The 22,228-nt window shown below is 42.4% G+C and overlaps 1 protein-coding gene across 1 annotated transcript in view; it reads right to left on the bottom strand.

Annotated features, from left to right (window-relative positions):
• Positions 1 to 1,682: 1,682 nt before the first annotated feature.
• LOC138870479 (uncharacterized) overlaps positions 1,683 to 22,228 on the bottom strand; it is a 60,893-nt gene continuing 40,347 nt past the window's right edge. The window contains exon 3 of the mRNA XM_070148287.1: positions 1,683 to 1,844. Coding sequence (XP_070004388.1) covers positions 1,683 to 1,844 — 162 coding nt within the window. The remainder of the gene's footprint in view (positions 1,845 to 22,228) is intronic.

Here is a 22,228-nt window from a genome sequence, read left to right on the forward strand (position 1 = left end):
GCCGCCCCTGCGTACTTCCGCCATGAAAGCCGGCGGCATGGATGCCGGTGACCTTCCCCTGAACACCATAGAACCCCCATGCCATCCTGAACCCAAATCTACCAACCCCTTGGTTCGAATCACCCCCAGGTCCTCGAATCTTCATTTGAAGATTCGAGTCAAAACTCGATCTAACCCAACCAACCCCAGTTTCATACCAGACACTCCCCAGACCCCCTCGTGACCAAACCATACTTGGTTTGGTCCGAATCTGATCAGGGAAGCATGAATCCCAGATCTGAGTTTTGGAATTTGTGGGTTCTTCGTCACTGGCCCATATCCGTTCGAACCGAAGAGGTTAAGGTCTAATGGACTTTAATCAATTAAAGTCCGTTCAGCCTTAAGAAAGGTCTGTTCCGAGTCCGGTTTGAGGTTTTGATTTTTCAAGGTGAGTTCTTTCTTTTCTTATTTGTTTTGGTTCATCTGATTGTGGTAAAGGTCTGTTCATGTTTTGTTTGCGTCCTTGACTTTTAGCAACTGTGCCTTGACCACTTTGCTTGAACCTCTGCTGTTTGATTGAGTCTTTCCATTTGTTTTGATAATGTGTATGTAAGTGTTGTGCAACTAGCTGATTTTCAAATTTGGACTGACTAGTTGATTCCTCGGGTACCACTTTGCTTAGTCAGTGTAATTCAAATCATGTGTCGATACTGTTAAATGTCTGATTTTTGGTTACGATTGTATGTGTTATAACTAATATAGTCGAGTCGACATATGTCGTCAATTAGTTTTAGTTGTCCGAACGATAACAAATCAATGTACTTTTGATAAGCATGGCTTGAATCACTTAGGAACTGAGTTTGGTGCTTATAATTAGTAATTTGAATCAGAAGTGTAAAAGAGCAATGTTCTGTTTAGTCACAGTTCTGAAATTGGAGAGCATGTGCACTTATGCACAACATGTGCATTTTGTGCACAGCCTGTGCCCTGCCTAAGTGTTTTTGAATTAAATAATTTGACAGCATGTGCTGTCAGACTACATTCTGCTGCCCATTACCTTGCTTTAGTTCAAAAATATTAAACCTTGCCTAAAAGTAAGTCTGCCAGGGAATATCATGGGTTGGTGTTCTTATTTAAATAGTAAGTGGAATCTGAAAATAAGGGAGCACATGGGAGGATGTTCTAATTGATGATGGGAGGCTGATATAAAAGGGGGATTGGGATAATAGATAGAGGGGGGACAGACAAAAAAAGGAGGAGAGAAAAAGAACACCATCTGATAATAGAGGTCAGAGAGAGCATAGATAGAGGAGAGTTGAAGTTCTGGAAAAAGATACACACACAGAAAGAGAGATACACATAAAACACTGAGATTGAATGCAGAGGGTTTGAGTTCTGAAAAACAGAAGACTGGAAAAGATTTCTTTTGATAACTCAAGCACAAGTTCAAAACTGAAGATCAATATTAGATTTTGAAAAGAAAGGAGATAGGGAGAGGGATAAACAGAAAATCAGCATCTATTTCTGTTTTGTTTGTGCGAATCTCAGTTTGTTCAAACTGTTCAATCAACTCTGTTTTCTTTCAAGTATCAGCTAAGTTCATTGGTTGATTCATATTGTTTGTTCTCCTGGATTTGGTCTGTCTTGGAGTATTGTTCCTACTGCATTGTCTGCTGTCACCTTTCTGCCATTTCTTATCGGTTCTAACTGTATCTTGCACTGGGAGCTGGCCTATTTGTACTTGCTGTTACTGCTGCTGTTTCTGTTGCCATTGTCACTCTACTGACCTCCTTCCTTTTTCGATTGTAAGCATTCCCAGGTACACGCTCCTGAAACCTTGTTGGTTGAAAGTTTGAAGTTTGAAGCTGAAATAAAGAAATGAACATCTGTTTACTTTACAATCCTTGTGTTCAAAAATAGTTTGAATGGTAGCTTGGTATGTATTTGTTTAAGTTAGTTCCAATCACGATTGCTCTGTATGAGTTATGCACTTCTTGATTGACATATTAGATAATATTGTTTATTAGGTCAGACGTATTTTCAATATGTATAACCATTAGGTTTCGATTCAGCTATGATAGTATAATATAGAATCGTGGCAAACATCTGTATGTATTTTGTCGAGACTTTTGAACTGTCAAATCTGTCATATTTGGTTCCGTTTAATTTCAAGATAAATGTACCCAAGCTAATTCTCATGTGGTGTTACTTTAACAGGATGACCATGTATGCCAACCCTCCTGTTAGTTTACTTGTTCCTATATAGGGTCGATATGGGTTTCGATATAGATTCACTGTTTCAAAATAATGCGGCTACTTTTTGAGTTCAATTAACAGTAGTTTTCCTAATAAACAACTGATCTTATTTATCAAGCCCAAATGAGCTAGTTTTAAAGTTCAAACTGGAAGGTCGTTTAATGTAAATTTAGTGTACATTATTAGTTTGTTTTCAATCCCCTTTAGCAAATTAACAAAGTTCATTCACTCCTTAAAGACAAGGCATGAGGTAATTCTCATCTCATAAACAACCAATCAGGTGATCAAACAAAATTCAGATTCGCCAAACATAGCAGATATTTAGCATGTAGCTACTTAAACAAGTAAGTTTGGTCTTTCTATTTCATTTTTAGAGACAAATGTAATAGAAATGTAGTCGCTTTAGGACATCCTTTTCTAAAATAATGAGACGAGCCTCACCAAATAAAAATGCAAATTGCGGGGCCCTCAACAACTAAACATAATAAATATTTAGAATTCAGGACGGGCCGTTTAGTAAACTTCATGGCCTTTCCCAAAAAGTAACAATACACTAGTTGCTTTAGGAGCACCTTTAATAACTTAACCTTCTTAAATACGGGTGCACATTGATGTGACCCAAATCCAAATCTCAACGGAGTCAGAATGTGTTGACGATCACGGGTGCATTGATTGTGACGTGTTTCGAGATGCATTTTCACGACGTTGCAATTCTATAAAAAATAAATGATAATAATAAAAGCGGTTTAATCTTAATAAAAGCACGTAAGTCATAACATGTATTCAAGTCAGATATTTAGTCATTATAACAATTTAAGCGACCGTGCTAGAACCACGGGATTCGAGGGTGCCTAACACCTTCCCTCGGGTCAACAGAATTCCTTACTTAGAATTTCTGGTTCGCAGACTTCATTTGGAAAAGTCGAAAATTTCCTCGATTCGGGATTCAAGATAAACCGGTGACTTGGGACACCAAAAGCCAAACCTTTCCCAAGTGGCGACTCTGAATTAAATAAATAATCCCATTTCGAATATTGTCACTTAAATTGGAAAAACTCCACCCGCGCATCTAACCCTTCGGGGCGGGGCGCGCAAAAAGGAGGTGTGACAGCTCTGGCGACTCTGCTGGGGATTTGTAACCCAGAACCACTGGTTCAGGGTTCAAGAATTCGAGCTTAGAATAATTGTTATATTTGGCTTTATTATCTGATCTTTATTACATGTTTTTGCATAACGTGCTAAATGTTGTCTTTTACCGCTTTGATATTATCTGAACTGTATATAAACTGTGCCGAAACCCTTCTCTTCTTACCTCCGGGGAGAAGCTCGCTGGTCGAGACTCCCTATTCTGTTAGTGTCAATGCCCGAAATAAGAAAGAGGACGGATAAGTTACGAAGCCGGACGGCCTTTTGGTTCCCGGTAAGTTGCCCCTCCTCGACTCGAGTTGTCCGCTCGGGTACACAGTCTAGAACAAATACCAAGGTTTAAACCTAGTATAACTCGACTTCATGCCGGATCCCTAGTAGGAACGCTTATTTGCATCATGTTGCATTTGACTTAGGGGGCTCAACACAGGGGTTGGGTCCGTCTAGGACAAGCAACCTGAAATGAAAAGACCACCCTGCCGCATCCTATTTGTTTTGCGCATTTATTTGCTTCGGTTCCGCATGCTGACCGGTTTCTAAAAAAAAGAGAAAATAGTAGCGTAGGGAGATAATTACTTATTTTGGAAAAATAAAACCAATGTCCAAGTAGTGTCGAAACCTCGTCGGAATTTTTCTAAAAAAAAAAGGGGGAATAAAACCAAAAGTTTCCTTTCAGTTTGATTTTTTAAAAAAAAAACATATAAAATTGTTCTTTTCTTTTAAGAAAAAAGAGGGTATTTATTTAAAAAAAAAATGGAAAACTCATAATTCAAAAAATGTGTTGTTTCTTTTGTAGTACCCTTTTATAAATTCAGACTAATAGCCCAAGTAAAAAAAAAAAAATAGGATATGCCCGAACTACGCCGGTTTGATTCTCACCGGGTGTGAGATACGTAGGCAACCCTCGTCGGGTTCAACCCCATTTTTCTAAATAGTCAAAAATCAATGAATAAATAAAAGATGTGTCAAATTTTTAAAAGAGTCGTAAATAAGTCAGGTGACGTTGTTTTATCATAAATAGCCGAATGTTCCTGGAAGGGACGCCGGAAGGCTGACTTTGCATAAACAGCCACCTTTGGGTCTTGTTTAGCGTTTTTATCCAATAAACCCGCACAGCCTTAAAATCTTCGTCTCCGAAGTGTTTAAAGGCCGTGTTCAGAACTTGATCCTCTCTGTAAAAATATTTTTTTTGAGTCAGTCATTTTGTTAAAATCGCCTTAAATAAATGTGCAGGATGAGCACGATACAAAATGAATCGTTTTCAATAATGACCAAGATCCCTTTTGAGTTGCGATTATGGTGGAACGACTTAGGCAAAGAAGGGCAAGGCAAAGTGAGGAAATATCTGAAAAATCTCCCGGATTTACTAGACATTCAACCTCGGGGTGATATTATCAGATCATTGGTCACTTACTGGGATTCGGCGCACAATGTATTCCATTTTTCAGACTTCGAACTCACCCCGACGTTGGAGGAAATAGCAGGATACATTGGGAGTGATGAAGCTCCGTTAAGGTTCAAGTACTTGATTGCACCTAGGGCCGTCACGGTACACCGATTTTTGGATTTTCTGAAAATACCCCGAACATTTCACCATCCAGATCTGGCCAAAGGTTTCTGCAGTCTCCATCTCATGTATGCTAGATACGGTCATGAGGGCGGGTTCAATAAGCCGGATTTCAAACTATGTAGTAAAGGCAACCGACAAAAATGGGACGAACACAGGCAGTTGGCTTTCATGACGGCCTTCTTAGGTCTTATAGTGTTCCCAAGGAAGGACGGCCACATCGATCTAAGAATGACTGGGGTTGTCAGTACTTTGCTTACCCAAGATAAAAGTACTCTGGCGCCTATGATTATGGCTGACATTTTCCGGGCTCTCACTGTTTGTCGAGCCCGGGGTGACTTTTTCGAAGGATGTAACCTACTGTTGCAAGTGTGGATGACCGATCATTTATGTCATCGCTCCTCACTTTTGGGTTATGGTTCGCCAGAGAAAACTTGTATTGGAGAATTCTACATGAGAATCAAAGGGCTCAATTTACCTGAGGGAGTCACATCATGGACCTCATTTCTCCGAACTCTCACCGCCAGCCAAATCCAATGGACGCTCGGATGGTCACCTATCGAGGAAATCATATACATGCCGGCAACCCGACCTCACTTTCTGTTGATGGGACTGAAAAGTATCCAACCCTATGCACCGTATCGGGTTTTGAGGCAACTTGGGAGGTACCAAGTGGTACCGAAAGATGAAGATTTGAGTACCCAGGTGATTGAAATAAGTCCGAACGGTCATTTCCCTGAAGAAGAAGTTCGCCAAATCTGGAGTGAATGCCAACATCTGACAGCAAACACTTGTGTGATCGATACGACAAAAGGGGAAGTCGCCCCAGGATATCACGCTTGGTTTAGAGGTAGCCTGTCTTACGAAAGACCGGCTAAGAGGCCGCATCTCAAAGATTTCGTAGAATCATCCCAAGGGCAATGGAACTGGTTAGCAAAAGAGAAGGGTTATCGAGCAGAGATTGGCGATTTGAAGCTACAAATAGATAGTTTGAAATTCGATAACAGCGTACAAATCGCGGCGGATCGAAGCGAAAAGAATAGGTTGATCCAAGAGAATGAAGAACTTAAGGCCCAAGTCCAAAAATTGAGATTGTCTCTTGATGAGCAACCCAGAAGTCAATCAGACCAGCGGTTGATAAAGGGTTTGAAAAGAGAGATCACGGAATGGCGAGACAGGTTAGAAGAATCCGAAAAGGTCATGACAGAGTTCAAGGCACGGTGGGAAACAAGAGTAGATAAGCATCGCCGATGTTTGAACCAATTGAAACGTGACCACGAGAAGGCTGTTTCCAAAATAAAGAGGGAGATGGCTACACTTGAGTTTAAAGCAGTTAAGCAGGCCAGGGATTTCCAAATGGAGAGTAGATACTGTTACGACTTGTTGGCCCAAGTGAAGGAAGAAGTGCGGCAGCTGAGGGATCAGCACATACAGGACTCACAGGTATTCAAGACGAGCAGTGATCAGATAAGGAACCTACTCATAGAGAAGAAGCAAACCAGAGATAGGATCAAGGCCATTGCCCATGCCATCACCAGACGATGTCTACGATGTGAGAACATGTCCAGCGCTACCGTCCTCTCGGCAGTAATGGGTTATGTCAAGCAGACTATGCACGAGCTGGAGCAACTTGAGAGGGATCTCACGCCTAGGACCGCGGCGAGGCCGAACGATGCCCCGCGGAAACCAATTTTTAAAACCATAATGCATTCATAGGTCAAATCTGTATTTTAGCATCTTCTGCCTGTTTTTTCATCAAGGTGATTTTCAGTCTATTTTGAGTCTAGGTTCATTTTCCAAGTTTGCTTTTTCTTTTGCAGAATGTAGCTTGTAATAGAACATTTCAACAATGAAGAGGTTGTTTCTTTTACGTCCATTTGTGTTTTTCGAACTACGTAATGATCTGATTCACGTAGGCATCGTGATACGTAGGCAATCCTCATCGGATCCGGTCGCATTTTCTTTTACTACAAAAATAAAAAAAATAATAATAAAATAAAAGGAAATCAAAAGAGAAAAAAAAAAAGGGAAAAAATACCGGAATGACGCATGCTCTCGTAGCAGACATATAGTAATCCACTTAACTGTATAGGTGCATCATGCCCAACGTGAGATTAACTATCTGTTATTTGCTGCAAATTAACCGTGCGCTTGTCATTGAGCATGTTTCCCAGGGTTTTTGGAAAGACGGTTGGTTTGGTGAAAGTCTGGCCTCGCACTCATACTTCACGAGGTCAAGGAGAGGTGTTCAACTACCTGTTGCTAGGACCAGAAGCAGTACTCACACTTACTTCACCAGGTCAAAAGGAAGTGTGGAAATGTCTTCGGAAATTCCATTGCAAACAGTCCCCGTCTCTGAGGAGAGCTCAATCTCAGCCGTCCTCACGCCTGAATCCGCAACTGCGGAAGAAAATAGAATCCTACGGCTCCGCATGTTGGAAATGCTGGATGACTGGAACAATGGGAAAGAGCCGCCAAGTGTCGTCCCCGGATTCCCTGAATTATTCTCCAGGTCAGGTGGGACTTCTAATGTCCCCATAAATTACCCTGCTACCCCATTCGGGTACCCAGCCAACTCCGCCTTCTCCGCAGGATCACCTTCTGAGCCTCATCCCCGAATGTCGGCCACTGATGCAAGCATGAACATCTTTACTGCATCGCCTTGCCCAGCTACGGCACAGCCTGCCACATACAAGCCAAGCTTTGACTCATCCTCTTTTACATTCCAAGCACCATCGTTCTCAATGGAACCAACCAGGTTCGCTACCAACAATAATCCTCTACCGCCTCAGTGCGAACTCGCACCGGGACAGGATCAGAACCCCAGGATTGCAGAACAAAATGAGATTGCTAAGAGAATGAGAAGCCTTGAACAAAGTTTGAAGAATATGCAAGGTTTGAGCGGGCAAAAGAGCGTCTCTTACGCCGACCTGTGCATGTTCCCTCACGTGCACCTGCCGACGGGTTTCAAGACCCCCAAGTTCGAGAAATACGATGGGCACGGTGACCCCATTGCACATCTTAAGAAATACTGCAACCAATTGCGGGGAGCCGGCGGAAAAGAAGAACTGCTCATGGCATATTTTGGGGAAAGCTTAGTAGGGATAGCTTCAGAATGGTATATGGATCAGGAAATGTCCCGATGGCATATATGGGATGATCTCGCCCGAGATTTTGTAAAGCAATTCCAGTATAACATCGACATTGCGCCAGACCGAAACTCTCTGTCGAATTTGAAGAAGAAGCCTTCGGAAAGCTTTAGAGAGTATGCTATTAAGTGGCGAGAACAGGCGTCGAGAGTGAAGCCTCCCATGGATGAAGTGGAAATGGTTACTACCTTTCTCCAGGCTCAAGAGTCTGACTATTTCCAAAACATGATGTCGGCCATGGGTAAGCCATTCGCGGAAGCGATCAAGATAGGAGAGATGGTAGAGAATGGGCTGAAAACGGGTCGAATTCTGAGTCAAGCAGCCATAAGGGCAACCTCTCAGGCCGTCCAAAGCGGGTCTGGAGGGACGACAAGGGGGAAGAAGAAGGAAGAAACGGCTATGGCAGCCTCTGAAGCAAGGGAGTATCGTCATCCCAGGCCCCATTTTCCGGAAAGGGCCCCACAACACTACTACCCCCACTCAAATGTGGCATATGCTCATCAACCTTATATGGTCATGAATGCCCAACCTTATAACCATCCACCACAACAAGCCAACCGAGGCCCAGCTCCACCTCCCAGAAATCAGCCTCCTTACCGCAACCACTATAACCCACAACCCCCGCAGAATAACTACCGCCCCCAGGAGCCACCTCGACGGCGGACTTTCACGCCCATCGGTGAACAATACTCTACATTGTTCCCTAAGCTAGTCCAGTTGGGTTTCTTGCAACCAATTCCCCAAACGAGGCAAAACCCGACATCTCCTTCTTACAAAGCCGGAGTCAGATGCGCCTATCATTCAGGGGCCGAAGGACATGATACAAACGACTGCTGGTCATTGAAAAGAGTGGTCGAAAATTTGATAGAGCAGGGGAAGATAGTGCTAAGGGACGAAGAGATCCCAAATGTAACTAACAATCCATTGCCCGCTCACAATAATGGGCCGCTGATCGGCATGATTTGTGAAGACAAAGAGTTCGACCCTGCCTTGAAAGCCATAATTGCCATTGTCGACACAGCGAGGAGGCCTGAAACAGACCAGAAATCAGAAAGGGGGGAGGAGGCCAAGGCTGCAGAAAGCAAGCCTGAAAAGAAGGTGGAGAAGAAAGTGGTACCGGCAAAGGGTGGAGTTCTTTACATACCGCGAGGTCAAGCCAAGAAGACGCAGAACTTCGGGATCAAAAAGACAAAACCTATGTACGTGCCAAAAGGGGCCTATGTGGTCCGGGGGACGATTCAACCACCTCGGCTGAATGAGCCAGTGGTTATCGGACGCGTGCCACAAAAGCCAATGACCAACCCGTCCACAGTGCCGTGGAATTATCAAAAGACTTTGGTAACATACAAAGGTAAGGAGGTCATGGAAGAACTTCCAGAAAATACTTTCGTTGGAGGGTACTCAAATACCCAAGAACTGAACAACGCCACACAAAGGCGCTTCCCTCCAAAGGAGCCCGTGAGTGTTGAAGAAGCGGAAGTGTTCTTCCAACAAATGAAGATGCCGGATTACGAAGTGATAGATCAGTTGCGCAAGCACCCTGAGCAGGTGTCCATGCTATCATTATTAATGAGGTCAAACGAGCATCAAAAGATCCTGCTGAAAACCCTGAATGAAGCATATGTACCGGTCGAAACCTCGGTGGAGCAACTAGAGCGGATGACAGAAAGATTCTTCGCTGTCAACCAAATCTCTTTCAATAAGAATGATTTACCCCCGGAAGGAGCAACACATAACAAGGCCTTACACTTAGCAGTGAAATGCGAGGACTACTATGTCAAGCGGGTAATGCTGGATGGGGGATCAGGTGTTGACATTTGCCCGCTCTCCACGCTACAAAGAATGGAAATTGGGGCAGGAAGAATCCGACCCAACAACGTCTGCGTGAGAGCTTTCGACGGCATCAAGAGAGATACCATGGGAGAAATAGACCTGTTGTTGGTCATAGGACCAGTCGAATTTCGAGTAACCTTCCAGGTGATCGACATGGACACATCCTACAATTTCCTCCTTGGCAGACCTTGGATCCATGCGGCAGGAGCCGTGCCTTCCACTCTTCACCAGATGGTGAAATTCGAGTACGAAGACCAAGAAATCGTGGTCCATGGGGAAGACGAACATGCCATTTACCGGGACCCATCCATTCCGTATCTTGAACCGAGAGAAGGGAGCGAACATACGGTCTATCAAGCTTTCGAGGTGGTACTGGCCGAGCAGCACGAAGAGGGAGTACCTTGCCCCCAGCCTTTCTTGTCTAACGCTTCGGTTATGGTAGCCAAAGAGATGATCCGACACGGATTTAGGCCAGGGAAGGGACTTGGACGAACCCTTCAGGGAATAACAGAACCCGTTACTTTGCCAGTCATCAAGAAACCTTTTGGACTAGGTTTCAAACCTACTCCAACAGACGAAAAATGGGCAAAGAAAAGGAGAAATGAGGGCTGGGAGTTGCCTCAACCACTGCCAGATTTATATGCGACTTTCGTCAGGCCAAGGTACGTCGAAGAAGAAGATGATGAGGTCTTCACAGCTGAGAAAATCGAGGAAATATGTGAGGCGATGAGAGAAATGCTCTATGAGGTCCACATGGTTCAACCGGGTGAAGGCACAAGCACTGCCGAGATGCTGTACATGGGACCGAACGCCCAACTTCAAAACTGGGAGGCCACGCCATTCCCGACTAGACGGAAGTCCGGGTAGATCTGCCCTGCCACCTTTCCTGTATCACAAGTCATCTCCGGGACTTAACTTGAACGTTTTCTTCTTTTCAATTGTTGTTTTGAATTCCCAGTTGTAAACATTGTTGTCTTTCAACTTTCCAAAGAAAATGTACAAAAAATCATCATTGCTTTCCCATTCTTTCTTTTGCTTTGATTTTTTATTAGTTTTCCTTTTATCTTCCTTTTCAGTCCTAATAATGCGGCTTTGAATATGACATGCTTGCGGACTTCACGCCCAGATCACAATGAGCTATTTAACTGCGAATTAATGAACCCAGAACCAGAATATGATGCGGAAGAGGCTTTTAGGGAGATAAACCGAGAGTTGGAATATTTCGAGAATAAACCTAAGCCAAATCTGAATGACACTGAACCGGTAAATTTAGGAACCCCGGAAGAAATCCGGGAGACCAAGATAAGCATTCACACGGACAAGAAAACGCGAGAGGCGATAATTCAACTTCTTCTTGAATTTAAAGACGTGTTTGCTTGGTCATATGATGGCATGCCGGGATTAGGTGTTGATCTAGTGGTTCACAAATTGCCGATTCATCCTGGTTGTCCTCCAGTTCAGCAAAAGCAACGAAAGTTCAAAACTGAGGTCAGTGACAAGATTAAAGAAGAGATCACCAAGCAGCTGAAAACGGGAGTGATCCGGGTAGTCCAATATACAACATGGCTGGCGAATGTGGTTCCAGTACCGAAAAAGGACGGGAAAACTCGGGTATGTGTAGATTACCGAGATCTGAACAGAGCAAGTCCTAAAGATAATTTCCCGCTGCCTAACATCCACATCCTCGTTGATAAATTGCGCCAAACACGAAATACAATCTTTTGTAGATTGTTATGCCGGGTATCATCAGGTGCTGATGGATGAGAAGGACGCCGAGAAAACTGCTTTCACCACGCCTTGGGGCACCTACTGTTATCGGGTCATGCCATTTGGTCTAAAGAATGCTGGGGCTACTTACATGAGGGCCATGACCGCCATTTTCCATGACATGATGCATCAGGAAATAGAGGTGTACGTGGACGATGTAATAGTCAAGTCCAGGACGCAGGATAACCACATCCAAGACTTGAGGAAATTCTTCGAGAGGCTAAGGAAGTATGACTTGAAGCTAAATCCAGCCAAATGCGCTTTCGGAGTTCCGTCGGGCAAACTTTTGGGTTTCATCGTAAGCAGGAGAGGTATCGAGCTAGATCCAACTAAGATAAAATCCATCAGAAATTTGCCTCCTCCAAGAACAAAGAAAGACGTGATGAGTCTGTTGGGCAGGTTGAACTACATCAGTCGGTTTATTGCCCAGCTGACAAGCACGTGTGAACCCATATTCAAGCTGTTAAGGAAAGATGCGGCGATTAAGTGGACAACGGAGTGTCAAGAAGCCTTTGATAAAGTCAAAGAATACCTTTCGAATCCCCCAGTCTTGGTCCCTCCAGAACCGGAAAGGCCACTTTTCTTGTATCTGACAGTCTTAGAGAACTCTTTCGGCTGTGTCCTCGGGCAACACGACGTAACCGGAAAGAAGGAGCAAGCAATCTACTACCTGAGCAAGAAATTCACCGGTTACGAGGCCAAATACACACTGTTGGAAAGGACATGCTGCGCTCTCACATGGGTTGCACAAAAGCTGAGACATTATCTCCAAGCCCACACTACATTCCTCATAAGCAGGTTGGATCCTTTGAAGTATATATTTCAGAAGCCAATGCCTACTGGGAGACTGGCTAAGTGGCAAATCCTGCTTACGGAATTCGACATAGTTTATGTCACTCGCACGGCAATGAAAGCCCAGACGTTAGCAGATCATTTGGCCGAAAATCCGATCGATGAGGAATACCAGCCATTGGATACCTACTTCCCAGATGAAGAAGTAAACACCGTAGAAATGATCTCGGAGGAAGCTCATGTTTGGAAGATGTTCTTTGACGGAGCCGTGAACGCCAAGGGTGTAGGGATTGGGGCAATCTTGATCTCGCCTTCTGGTCAGCATTATCCCGCCACAGCTAGACTGCGTTTCTTTTGCACAAATAATACAGCTGAGTATGAAGCCTGCATTATGGGCATGCATATGGCAATCGATCAGGATGTCGAAGACTTACTGATTATGGGAGATTCTGACCTGATCATCCGGCAAGTCCAAGGTGAATGGGAAACTCGGGATGTCAAACTTATCCCATACCGACAACATGTGGAGGACCTCAGCAAGCGCTTTACCTCAATAGAGTTCAGGTATATTCCAAGGTGTCACAATGAACTGGCAGATGCACTTGCTACTCTGGCTTCTATGCTACCCTACCCGGGCAACGCCCACGTCGATCCTTTGGAAATCCAAATCAAGGAAAGACACGGTTACTGCAGTGTAATCGAGGCGGGATCAAATACGCAGCCTTGGTACCATGACATCAAGAGGTTCCTGAAGACGCAAGAATACCCCGAGCACGCTACTGGAGATCAAAAGAGGACCATTAGGCGACATGCAAGTGGTTTCTTTCTAAGCGGTGAATTGTTATATAAGAGGACCCCGGACCTCAATCTCTTATGATGCGTCGATATCGAGGAGGCAAGAAAGATCATGCACGAAGTACACGCAGGTGTGTGTGGACCTCACATGAACGGGTATGTCTTGGCAAAGAAAATCCTTCGAGCAGGTTATTACTGGATGACCATGGAAAAGGATTGCTTTAGTTTCGTTCGGAAGTGTCATCAGTGTCAGGTGCACGGTGATTTGATTCATGCACCTCCCACGGAACTGCATCCCATGTCCGCACCATGGCCATTTGTCGCCTGGGGCATGGACGTCATTGGACCAATTGAACCAAAGGCTTCGAATGGACACAGGTTTATACTGGTTGCCATCGATTACTTCACAAAATGGGTAGAAGCCGTCACTCTCAAGTCGGTCACTAAGAAAGCTGTGGTAGATTTTGTACACTCAAATCTTATCTGTCGCTTCGGTATTCCTGCGACCATCATTACGGATAATGCAGCAAACTTGAACAGTCATTTGATGGGAGATGTGTGCGAGCAATTCAAGATAACACACAGGAATTCCACTCCTTATCGGCCAAAAGCCAATGGTGCTGTGGAAGCTGCAAATAAAAACATCAAGAAGATTTTGAGGAAGACAATACAAAGTTCCCGACAGTGGCATGAGCAGTTACCTTTTGCATTATTGGGGTACCGCACTACGGTACGCACATCGGTGGGAGCGACTCCTTATCTTTTGGTTTATGGGACCGAGGCTGTAATACCGGCAGAGGTAGAAATTCCTTCGCTTCGAATCATTGTCGAAGCAGAAATCGAAGACAGCGAGTGGGTCAAGGCTCGACTGGAGCAATTGACGTTGATTGATGAAAAGCGGATGGCTGCAGTTTGTCACGGACAGTTATACCAACGAAGGATGGCCCGTGCTTACAACAAGAAAGTCCGACCCCGGAATTTCGAAGTAGGTCAGCTGGTACTAAGGCGTATTTTGCCGCATCATGAAGAAGCAAAAGGAAAGTTTGCCCCAAATTGGAGAGGCCCATACATCGTAAGGAAGATATTGCCGAGAGGAGCATTGTATTTGGGTGATATCGAAGGAAATGACCCCGACACAGCAGTAAATGCAGATGCAGTCAAGAGGTATTATGTCTAAAGCATACTCCAGTGGTCCTGACATGTTGAAAATGACGAAGGCGTTTGTTCCCCACTACTCCTCAAACACTACCCAATCCTCTCCCCCAACTTTTGAGCCGCTTACAAAACAAAACAAAAAAAAAAGAAAAAAAAAGAAAAAGAAAACAAAACAAAATTTAATTGGGGCTTGAACTACGTTTGACTTGATTCCGAAAGGATACGTAGGCAGCCTCTCCCTGAGGTTCAGTCACACCAACAATAAAATCCCATTCACCCTGAAATTGAAAATCGGGGCACGTCGAGCAGTTGAGAAGTTAGTATCACTACCTCTCTTTACCAAGCACAAGCCTTCAAATCAATTACCAAATATGGTGGGGAATCAATAAGTGTCACAAACGAAGACCATCACACTCTGAATTGAGAGAGATAAAATGAGAGAGTCTCGGCGGTGAAAACCTTCGGGCACCACGAGGCGACGGGAGTAGAGAAACCAAAATGAGAGAGTTTGTTTAGTAAAAAACTCGCAAAGAGTGCTATCAAGCGATGACAGGGAGAGAAATGAGAGAGGTCAGCCAGCGAAAACCCGCAAAGGGCGCTGTTGGCCGAAAAGAATGACGCCATCCCAAGAAAGTTTCGCCAGAATGCCACCAGTTTGGAATCACAGATCCGTTCTGGTTCAGGAAAACGCAAGCTCTTAGAAGGTCAGACGTCCAGTCCAAAAAGCATGTCATGTCATTGAAAGCCAGCATTATCTTCCTCAGATAAGTCTTTCTCATCCCGAAAAGGTTACTCCTTTTCTGATTTGTTTTCTCTTTTCTTTGTTTCTTTTCGAATCCCTTTCGCATTTTAACCCCGGGTTCAGGACACACCGGAAAGGACAGGTGGCAGGTTTGTTTGCACGGAATCCCGTCTCATGAAGGAAAGCACCTCATCTCATTGATATACCCAAGCATGATGAATCATGACGTTCGATGGTGTTCCGGAGTAAAGGAAAAAGAGAGAAATCTTGAAATCTTCCCCAGCAAGTCTACCTTCGGACAAATCCCCACAGAGTTTCCCCCTGTACAAAACCCCACAGAGTTTCTCTTTTGTACAATCTCCCACAAAGTCTCCCCGCTGGAATTTCATCGGCGCATCCCCAGCGAGTCCTTTTGTAAATATTCCCCAACAAGCTTACCCCAACAAATCCTAGAAATCCCGCTTTGAAATAAATCCCCAGTATGGCCCATTGTACAAAAACCCACACAAAGAATCCACTTTGTAAATATTCCCCACAGAGCTTCCCTTTTGTACAAATTCCCACAAAATACCTCCAATAAAATCCCCGTTGTGAACCTCCAAGCAAAACGGGACACAAAAAAAAAAAAAAAAAGAAGGTTTCGCCGTCACAGAATCCGGAAATACAAGCCTGAGCAGTCTAAAGGTTTCGCCGTTCGAATCAAATCAATGGCGTGACTCCGCAACATAAATAGAGACGCAACAAAGCAATTGGAAACGATCAAGGTCACCGAACCGACCGTCATTTTCGAACTAACAATTGTTCTTTAAGTTGAAACAGGTATTAATCCAAGACAACCGTGCAAGAAGCAGGTGTCGCCCAAAGAAGAAGGTACACGGGTACAAGAAACATTTTGGCAATAAGGAATTCACTCAAAAGGTAAGTTCCCGCAAAACTCCCTCTTATTTTTCTATTAAAACAAGCCAACATTAGAGTTTTAAACTCTAAACTGAGCTTTTCCATGCAATCAGCATTAGGGTTTTAAACCCTAAACTGAATTTTCCTTTTAGTCAGCATTAGGGTTTTAAACCCTAAACTGAACTTTTTCCTTTCAGCCAGCATTAGAGTTTTAAACTCTAAACTGAGCTTTTCCATGCAATCAGCATTAGGGTTTTAAACCCTAAACTGAATTTTCCTTTAGTCAGCATTAGGGTTTTAAACCCTAAACTGAACTTTTTCCTTTCAGCCAGCATTAGAGTTTTAAACTCTAAACTGAGCTTTCCCATGCAATCAGCATTAGGGTTTTAAACCCTAAACTGAATTTTCCTTTTAGTCAACATTAGGGTTTTAAACCCTAAACTGAACTTTTTCCTTTCAGCCAGCATTAGAGTTTTAAACTCTAAACTGAGCTTTTCCATGCAATCAGCATTAGGGTTTTAAACCCTAAACTGAATTTTCCTTTTAGTCAGCATTAGGGTTTTAAACCCTAAACTGAACTTTTTCCTTTCAGCCAGCATTAGAGTTTTAAACTCTAAACTGAGCTTTTCCATGCAATCAGCATTAGGGTTTTAAACCCTAAACTGAATTTTCTTTTTAGTCAGCATTAGGGTTTTAAACCCTAAACTGAACTTTTTCCTTTCAGCCAGCATTAGAGTTTTAAACTCTAAACTGAGCTTTTCCATGCAATCAGCATTAGGGTTTTAAACCCTAAACTGAATTTTCCTTTTAGTCAGCATTAGGGTTTTAAACCCTAAACTGAACTTTTTCCTTTCAGCCAGCATTAGAGTTTTAAACTCTAAACTGAGCTTTTCCATGCAATCAGCATTAGGGTTTTAAACCCTAAACTGAATTTTCCTTTAGTCAGCATTAGGGTTTTAAACCCTAAACTAAACTTTTTCCTTTCAGCCAGCATTAGAGTTTTAAACTCTAAACTGAGCTTTTCCATGCAATCAGCATTAGGGTTTTAAACCCTAAACTGAATTTTCCTTTTAGTCAGCATTAGGGTTTTAAACCCTAAACTGAACTTTTTCCTTTCAGCCAGCATTAGAGTTTTAAACTCTAAACTGAGCTTTTCCATGCAATCAGCATTAGGGTTTTAAACCCTAAACTGAATTTTCCTTTAGTCAGCATTAGGGTTTTAAACCCTAAACTGAACTTTTTCCTTTCAGCCAGCATTAGAGTTTTAAACTCTAAACTGAGCTTTTCCATGCAATCAGCATTAGGGTTTTAAACCCTAAACTGAATTTTCCTTTAGTCAGCATTAGGGTTTTAAAACCCTAAACTGAACTTTTTCCTTTTAGCCAGCATTAGAGTTTTAAACTCTAAACTGAGCTTTTCCATGCAATCAGCATTAGGGTTTTAAACCCTAAACTGAATTTTCCTTTTAGTCAGCATTAGGGTTTTAAACCCTAAACTGAACTTTTTCCTTTCAGCCAGCATTAGGGTTTTAAACCCTAAACTGAGCTTTTCCATGCAATCAGCATTAGGGTTTTAAACCCTAAACTGAACATTCATATCCTCTTTCATCAATTTTATGAGCTTCCTGGTGAATAATTAACGAAATTTTCCTAGTGAAACTGGGGCAGAAAATTTCGTTCGTTTGTTTGTTTTTTCCCGCAGGTCTAACCTCGAGCCACACGGATCGAAATGACCCGCGAGATGAGTCTCAACTCAAAATCAAAGAAGAAAAGAAGATGTCCCGAGATACTGGAGAAAATGGAAGGCGGATCGCTCCAAGATTTGATTAAGGTCCAGAACTCTGCCAGTCGCGTCTCACTGAGTATCCCGGAGATTAAGCAAGTCGCCACAACTCGCAAGCATCAAGATTCAGATCGAAGTCTACAAGCAGAATCAGCTAAGACCCAAGATCAAGTCGTAAAAGAATCATAGATAGGAATCTTGTAACTAGCAGTTGACATACACATAAGTAGTTAGCTCAGTTTCCAATTTCCATTTGGTTGTAATAAGGCGGTCAGTAACGTAGCAGTGGCAACAGCAGCAGCAAGCATTGCAATCCCATGTTAGTCCCAGCTACCAAAACCTCCCGAACTACATTGACCTGATTCCTGTTTAGCCCAGGATATGTAGGAAATCTTTGAAGCAAGATTCGGTCAGATCTTTCAAAAAAAATGCTTCATACGGAGTGGTCTATAGGCAAAAATCGCTCATACACGCTCACTTGATCTTTGCACGAAAACCCTTCGTGTTTCCGAACAAAGAGGGGCAGCTGTGAGCACGTGATTTTTGTTTCGCACGACAATCGCTCCAAAAAGAAATAAAAAAATAATAATCGGCCCTGCTGTACAATTTTGGATTTCTGTGCGGCACCTTGTTGATTTATTTGTGACTTCGTCCCATTTTTATTTACTTTTAAAATTCAAAAATATATATATGTGTCCTGCATAATTCGAACCATAATCCGGTCGTTAAATAGAAAATCATGAATAGGCATCTTCGTCCGTGATTTTATTTGGTTTGACTTTACCTGTGTTGAAATATTTTAGTGCGTGTGCAAATAATTGTATTGAGTGTGTATTTAATTTTAATTTGATTTTTTTTGGCTTAGTTTTGTTTTTAAAATAAATAAGAAAAAGGAAATAAATAAAATAAAATTTAAAAAAAAAAATAAAGAAAAGGACCCTGCCTTTCCGGACTTGGGCCAATTTATTAAAATTGGCCCAAACAAACAGCCCAAGACCCAGGCCTACCCGGTCCAGGCCACCCGATGCCCAAGACGTCCAAACGACGTCGTTTGAGTCGTGCCTGATCTAGGCCGTTGATCTCAGATTGATCAACGGCCAAGATCAATTCTCCATAACCCATCAATAAACCCGACCCATCTTACCCGGACCAACCCAAACCCCTTACCCTCGAAACGACACCGTTCCACTTAAGCCCTCAGATCCAGACCGTAGATCTAGATTGATCTGACGGTCGAGGTTCACCCACCCACTAACTATATAAGCCCTTCACCATACCCTGCCCCCCCCCCATCTGAACCCCAGCCTTCGTCTCCAAACAAACAACCCTAAAACCCTAGCCGCCCCTGCGTACTTCCGCCATGAAAGCCGGCGGCATGGATGCCGGTGACCTTCCCTTGAACACCATAGAACCCCCATGCCATCCTGAACCCAAATCTACCAACCCCATGGTTCGAATCACCCCCAGGTCCTCGAATCTTCATTTGAAGATTCGAGTCAAAACTCGATCTAACCCAACCAACCCCAGTTTCATACCAGACACTCCCCAGACCCCCTCGTGACCAAACCATACTTGGTTTGGTCCGAATCTGATCAGGGAAGCATGAATCCCAGATCTGAGTTTTGGAATTTGTGGGTTCTTCGTCACTGGCCCATATCCGTTCGAACCGAAGAGGTTAAGGTCTAATGGACTTTAATCAAAGTTTTCTCATTTGAGAAACACTTCGATTAAAGTCCGTTCAGCCTTAAGAAAGGTCTGTTCCGAGTCCGGTTTGAGGTTTTGATTTTTCAAGGTGAGTTCTTTCTTTTCTTATTTGTTTTGGTTCATCCGATTGTGGTAAAGGTCTGTTCATGTTTTGTTTGCGTCCTTGACTTTTAGCAACTGTGCCTTGACCACTTTGCTTGAACCTCTGCTGTTTGATTGAGTCTTTCCATTTGTTTTGATAATGTGTATGTAAGTGTTGTGCAACTAGCTGATTTTCAAATTTGGACTGACTAGTTGATTCCTCGGGTACCACTTTGCTTAGTCAGTGTAATTCAAATCATGTGTCGATACTGTTAAATGTCTGATTTTTTGTTACGATTGTATGTGTTATAACTAATATAGTCGAGTCGACATATGTCGTCAATTAGTTTTAGTTGTCCGAACGATAACAAATCAATGTACTTTTGATAAGCATGGCTTGAATCACTTAGGAACTGAGTTTGGTGCTTATAATTAGTAATTTGAATCAGAAGTGTAAAAGAGCAATGTTCTGTTTAGTCACAGTTCTGAAATTGGAGAGCATGTGCACTTATGCACAACATGTGTATTTTGTGCACAGCCTGTGCCCTGCCTAAGTGTTTTTGAATTAAATAGTTTGACAGCATGTGCTGTCAGACTACATTCTGCTGCCCATTACCTTACTTTAGTTCAAAAATATTAAACCTTGCCTAAAAGTAAGTCTGCCAGGGAATATCATGGGCTGGTGTTCTTATTTAAATAGTAAGTGGAATCTGAAAATAAGGGAGCACATGGGAGGATGTTCTAATTGATGATGGGAGGCTGATATAAAAGGGGGATTGGGATAAGAGATAGAGGGGGGACAGACAAAAAAAGGAGGAGAGAAAAAGAACACCATCTGATAATAGAGGTCAGAGAGAGCATAGATAGAGGAGAGTTGAAGTTCTGGAAAAAGATACACACACAGAAAGAGAGATACACATAAAACACTGAGATTGAATGCAGAGGGTTTGAGTTCTGAAAAACAGAAGACTGGAAAAGATTTCTTTTGATAACTCAAGCACAAGTTCAAAACTGAAGATCAATATTAGATTTTGAAAAGAAAGGAGATAGGGAGAGGGATAAACAGAAAATCAGCATCTATTTCTGTTTTGTTTGTGCGAATCTCAGTTTGTTCAAACTGTTCAATCAACTCTGTTTTCTTTCAAGTATCAGCTGAGTTCATTGGTTGATTCATATTGTTTGTTTCTCCTGGATTTGGTCTGTCTTGGAGTATTGTTCCTACTGCATTGTCTGCTGTCACCTTTCTGCCATTTCTTATCGGTTCTAACTGTATCTTGCACTGGGAGCTGGCCTATTTGTACCTGTTGTTACTGCTGCTGTTTCTATTGCCATTGTCACTCTACTGACCTCCTTCCTTTTTCGATTTTAATCATTCCCAGGTACACGCTCCTGAAACCTTGTTGGTTGAAAGTTTGAAGTTTGAAGCTGAAATAAAGAAATGAACATCTGTTTACTTTACAATCCTTGTGTTCAAAAATAGTTTGAATGGTAGCTTGGTATGTATTTGTTTAAGTTAGTTCCAATCACGATTGCTCTGTATGAGTTATGCACTTCTTGATTGACATATTAGATAATATTGTTTATTAGGTCAGACGTATTTTCAATATGTATAACCATTAGGTTTCGATTCAGCTATGATAGTATAATATAGAATCGTGGCAAACATCTGTATGTATTTTGTCGAGACTTTTGAACTGTCAAATCTGTCATATTTGGTTCCGTTTAATTTCAAGATAAATGTACCCAAGCTAATTCTCATGTGGTGTTACTTTAACATGATGACCATGTATGCCAACCCTCCTGTTAGTTTACTTGTTCCTATATAGGGTCGATATGGGTTTCGATATAGATTCACTGTTTCAAAATAATGCGGCTACTTTTTGAGTTCAATTAACAGTAGTTTTCCTAATAAACAACTGATCTTATTTATCAAGCCCAAATGAGCTAGTTTTAAAGTTCAAACTGGAAGGTCGTTTAATATAAATTTAGTGTACATTATTAGTTTGTTTGCAATCCCCTTTAGCAAATTAACAAAGTTCATTCACTCCTTAAAGACAAGGCATGAGGTAATTCTCATCTCATAAACAACCAATCAGGTGATCAAACAAAATTCAGATTCGCCAAACATAGCAGATATTTAGCATGTAGCTACTTAAACAAGTAAGTTTGGTCTTTCTATTTCATTTTTAGAGACAAATGTAATAGAAATGTAGTCGCTTTAGGATATCCTTTTCTAAAATAATGAGACGAGCCTCGCCAAATAAAAATGCAAATTGCGGGGCCCTCAACAACTAAACATAATAAATATTTAGAATTCAGGACGGGCCGTTTAGTAAACTTCATGGCCTTTCCCAAAAAGTAACAATACACTAGTTGCTTTAGGAGCACCTTTAATAACTTAACCTTCTTAAACACGGGTGCACATTGATGTGACCCAAATCCAAATCTCAACGGAGTCAGAATGTGTTGACGATCACGGGTGCATTGATTGTGACGTGTTTCGAGATGCATTTTCACGACGTTGCAATTCTATAAAAAATAAATGATAATAATAAAAGCGGTTTAATCTTAATAAAAGCACGT

The sequence above is a fragment of the Nicotiana sylvestris genome, chromosome 6 (assembly GCF_000393655.2).
Source record: "Nicotiana sylvestris chromosome 6, ASM39365v2, whole genome shotgun sequence".
Lineage (NCBI taxonomy): Eukaryota > Viridiplantae > Streptophyta > Magnoliopsida > Solanales > Solanaceae > Nicotiana > Nicotiana sylvestris.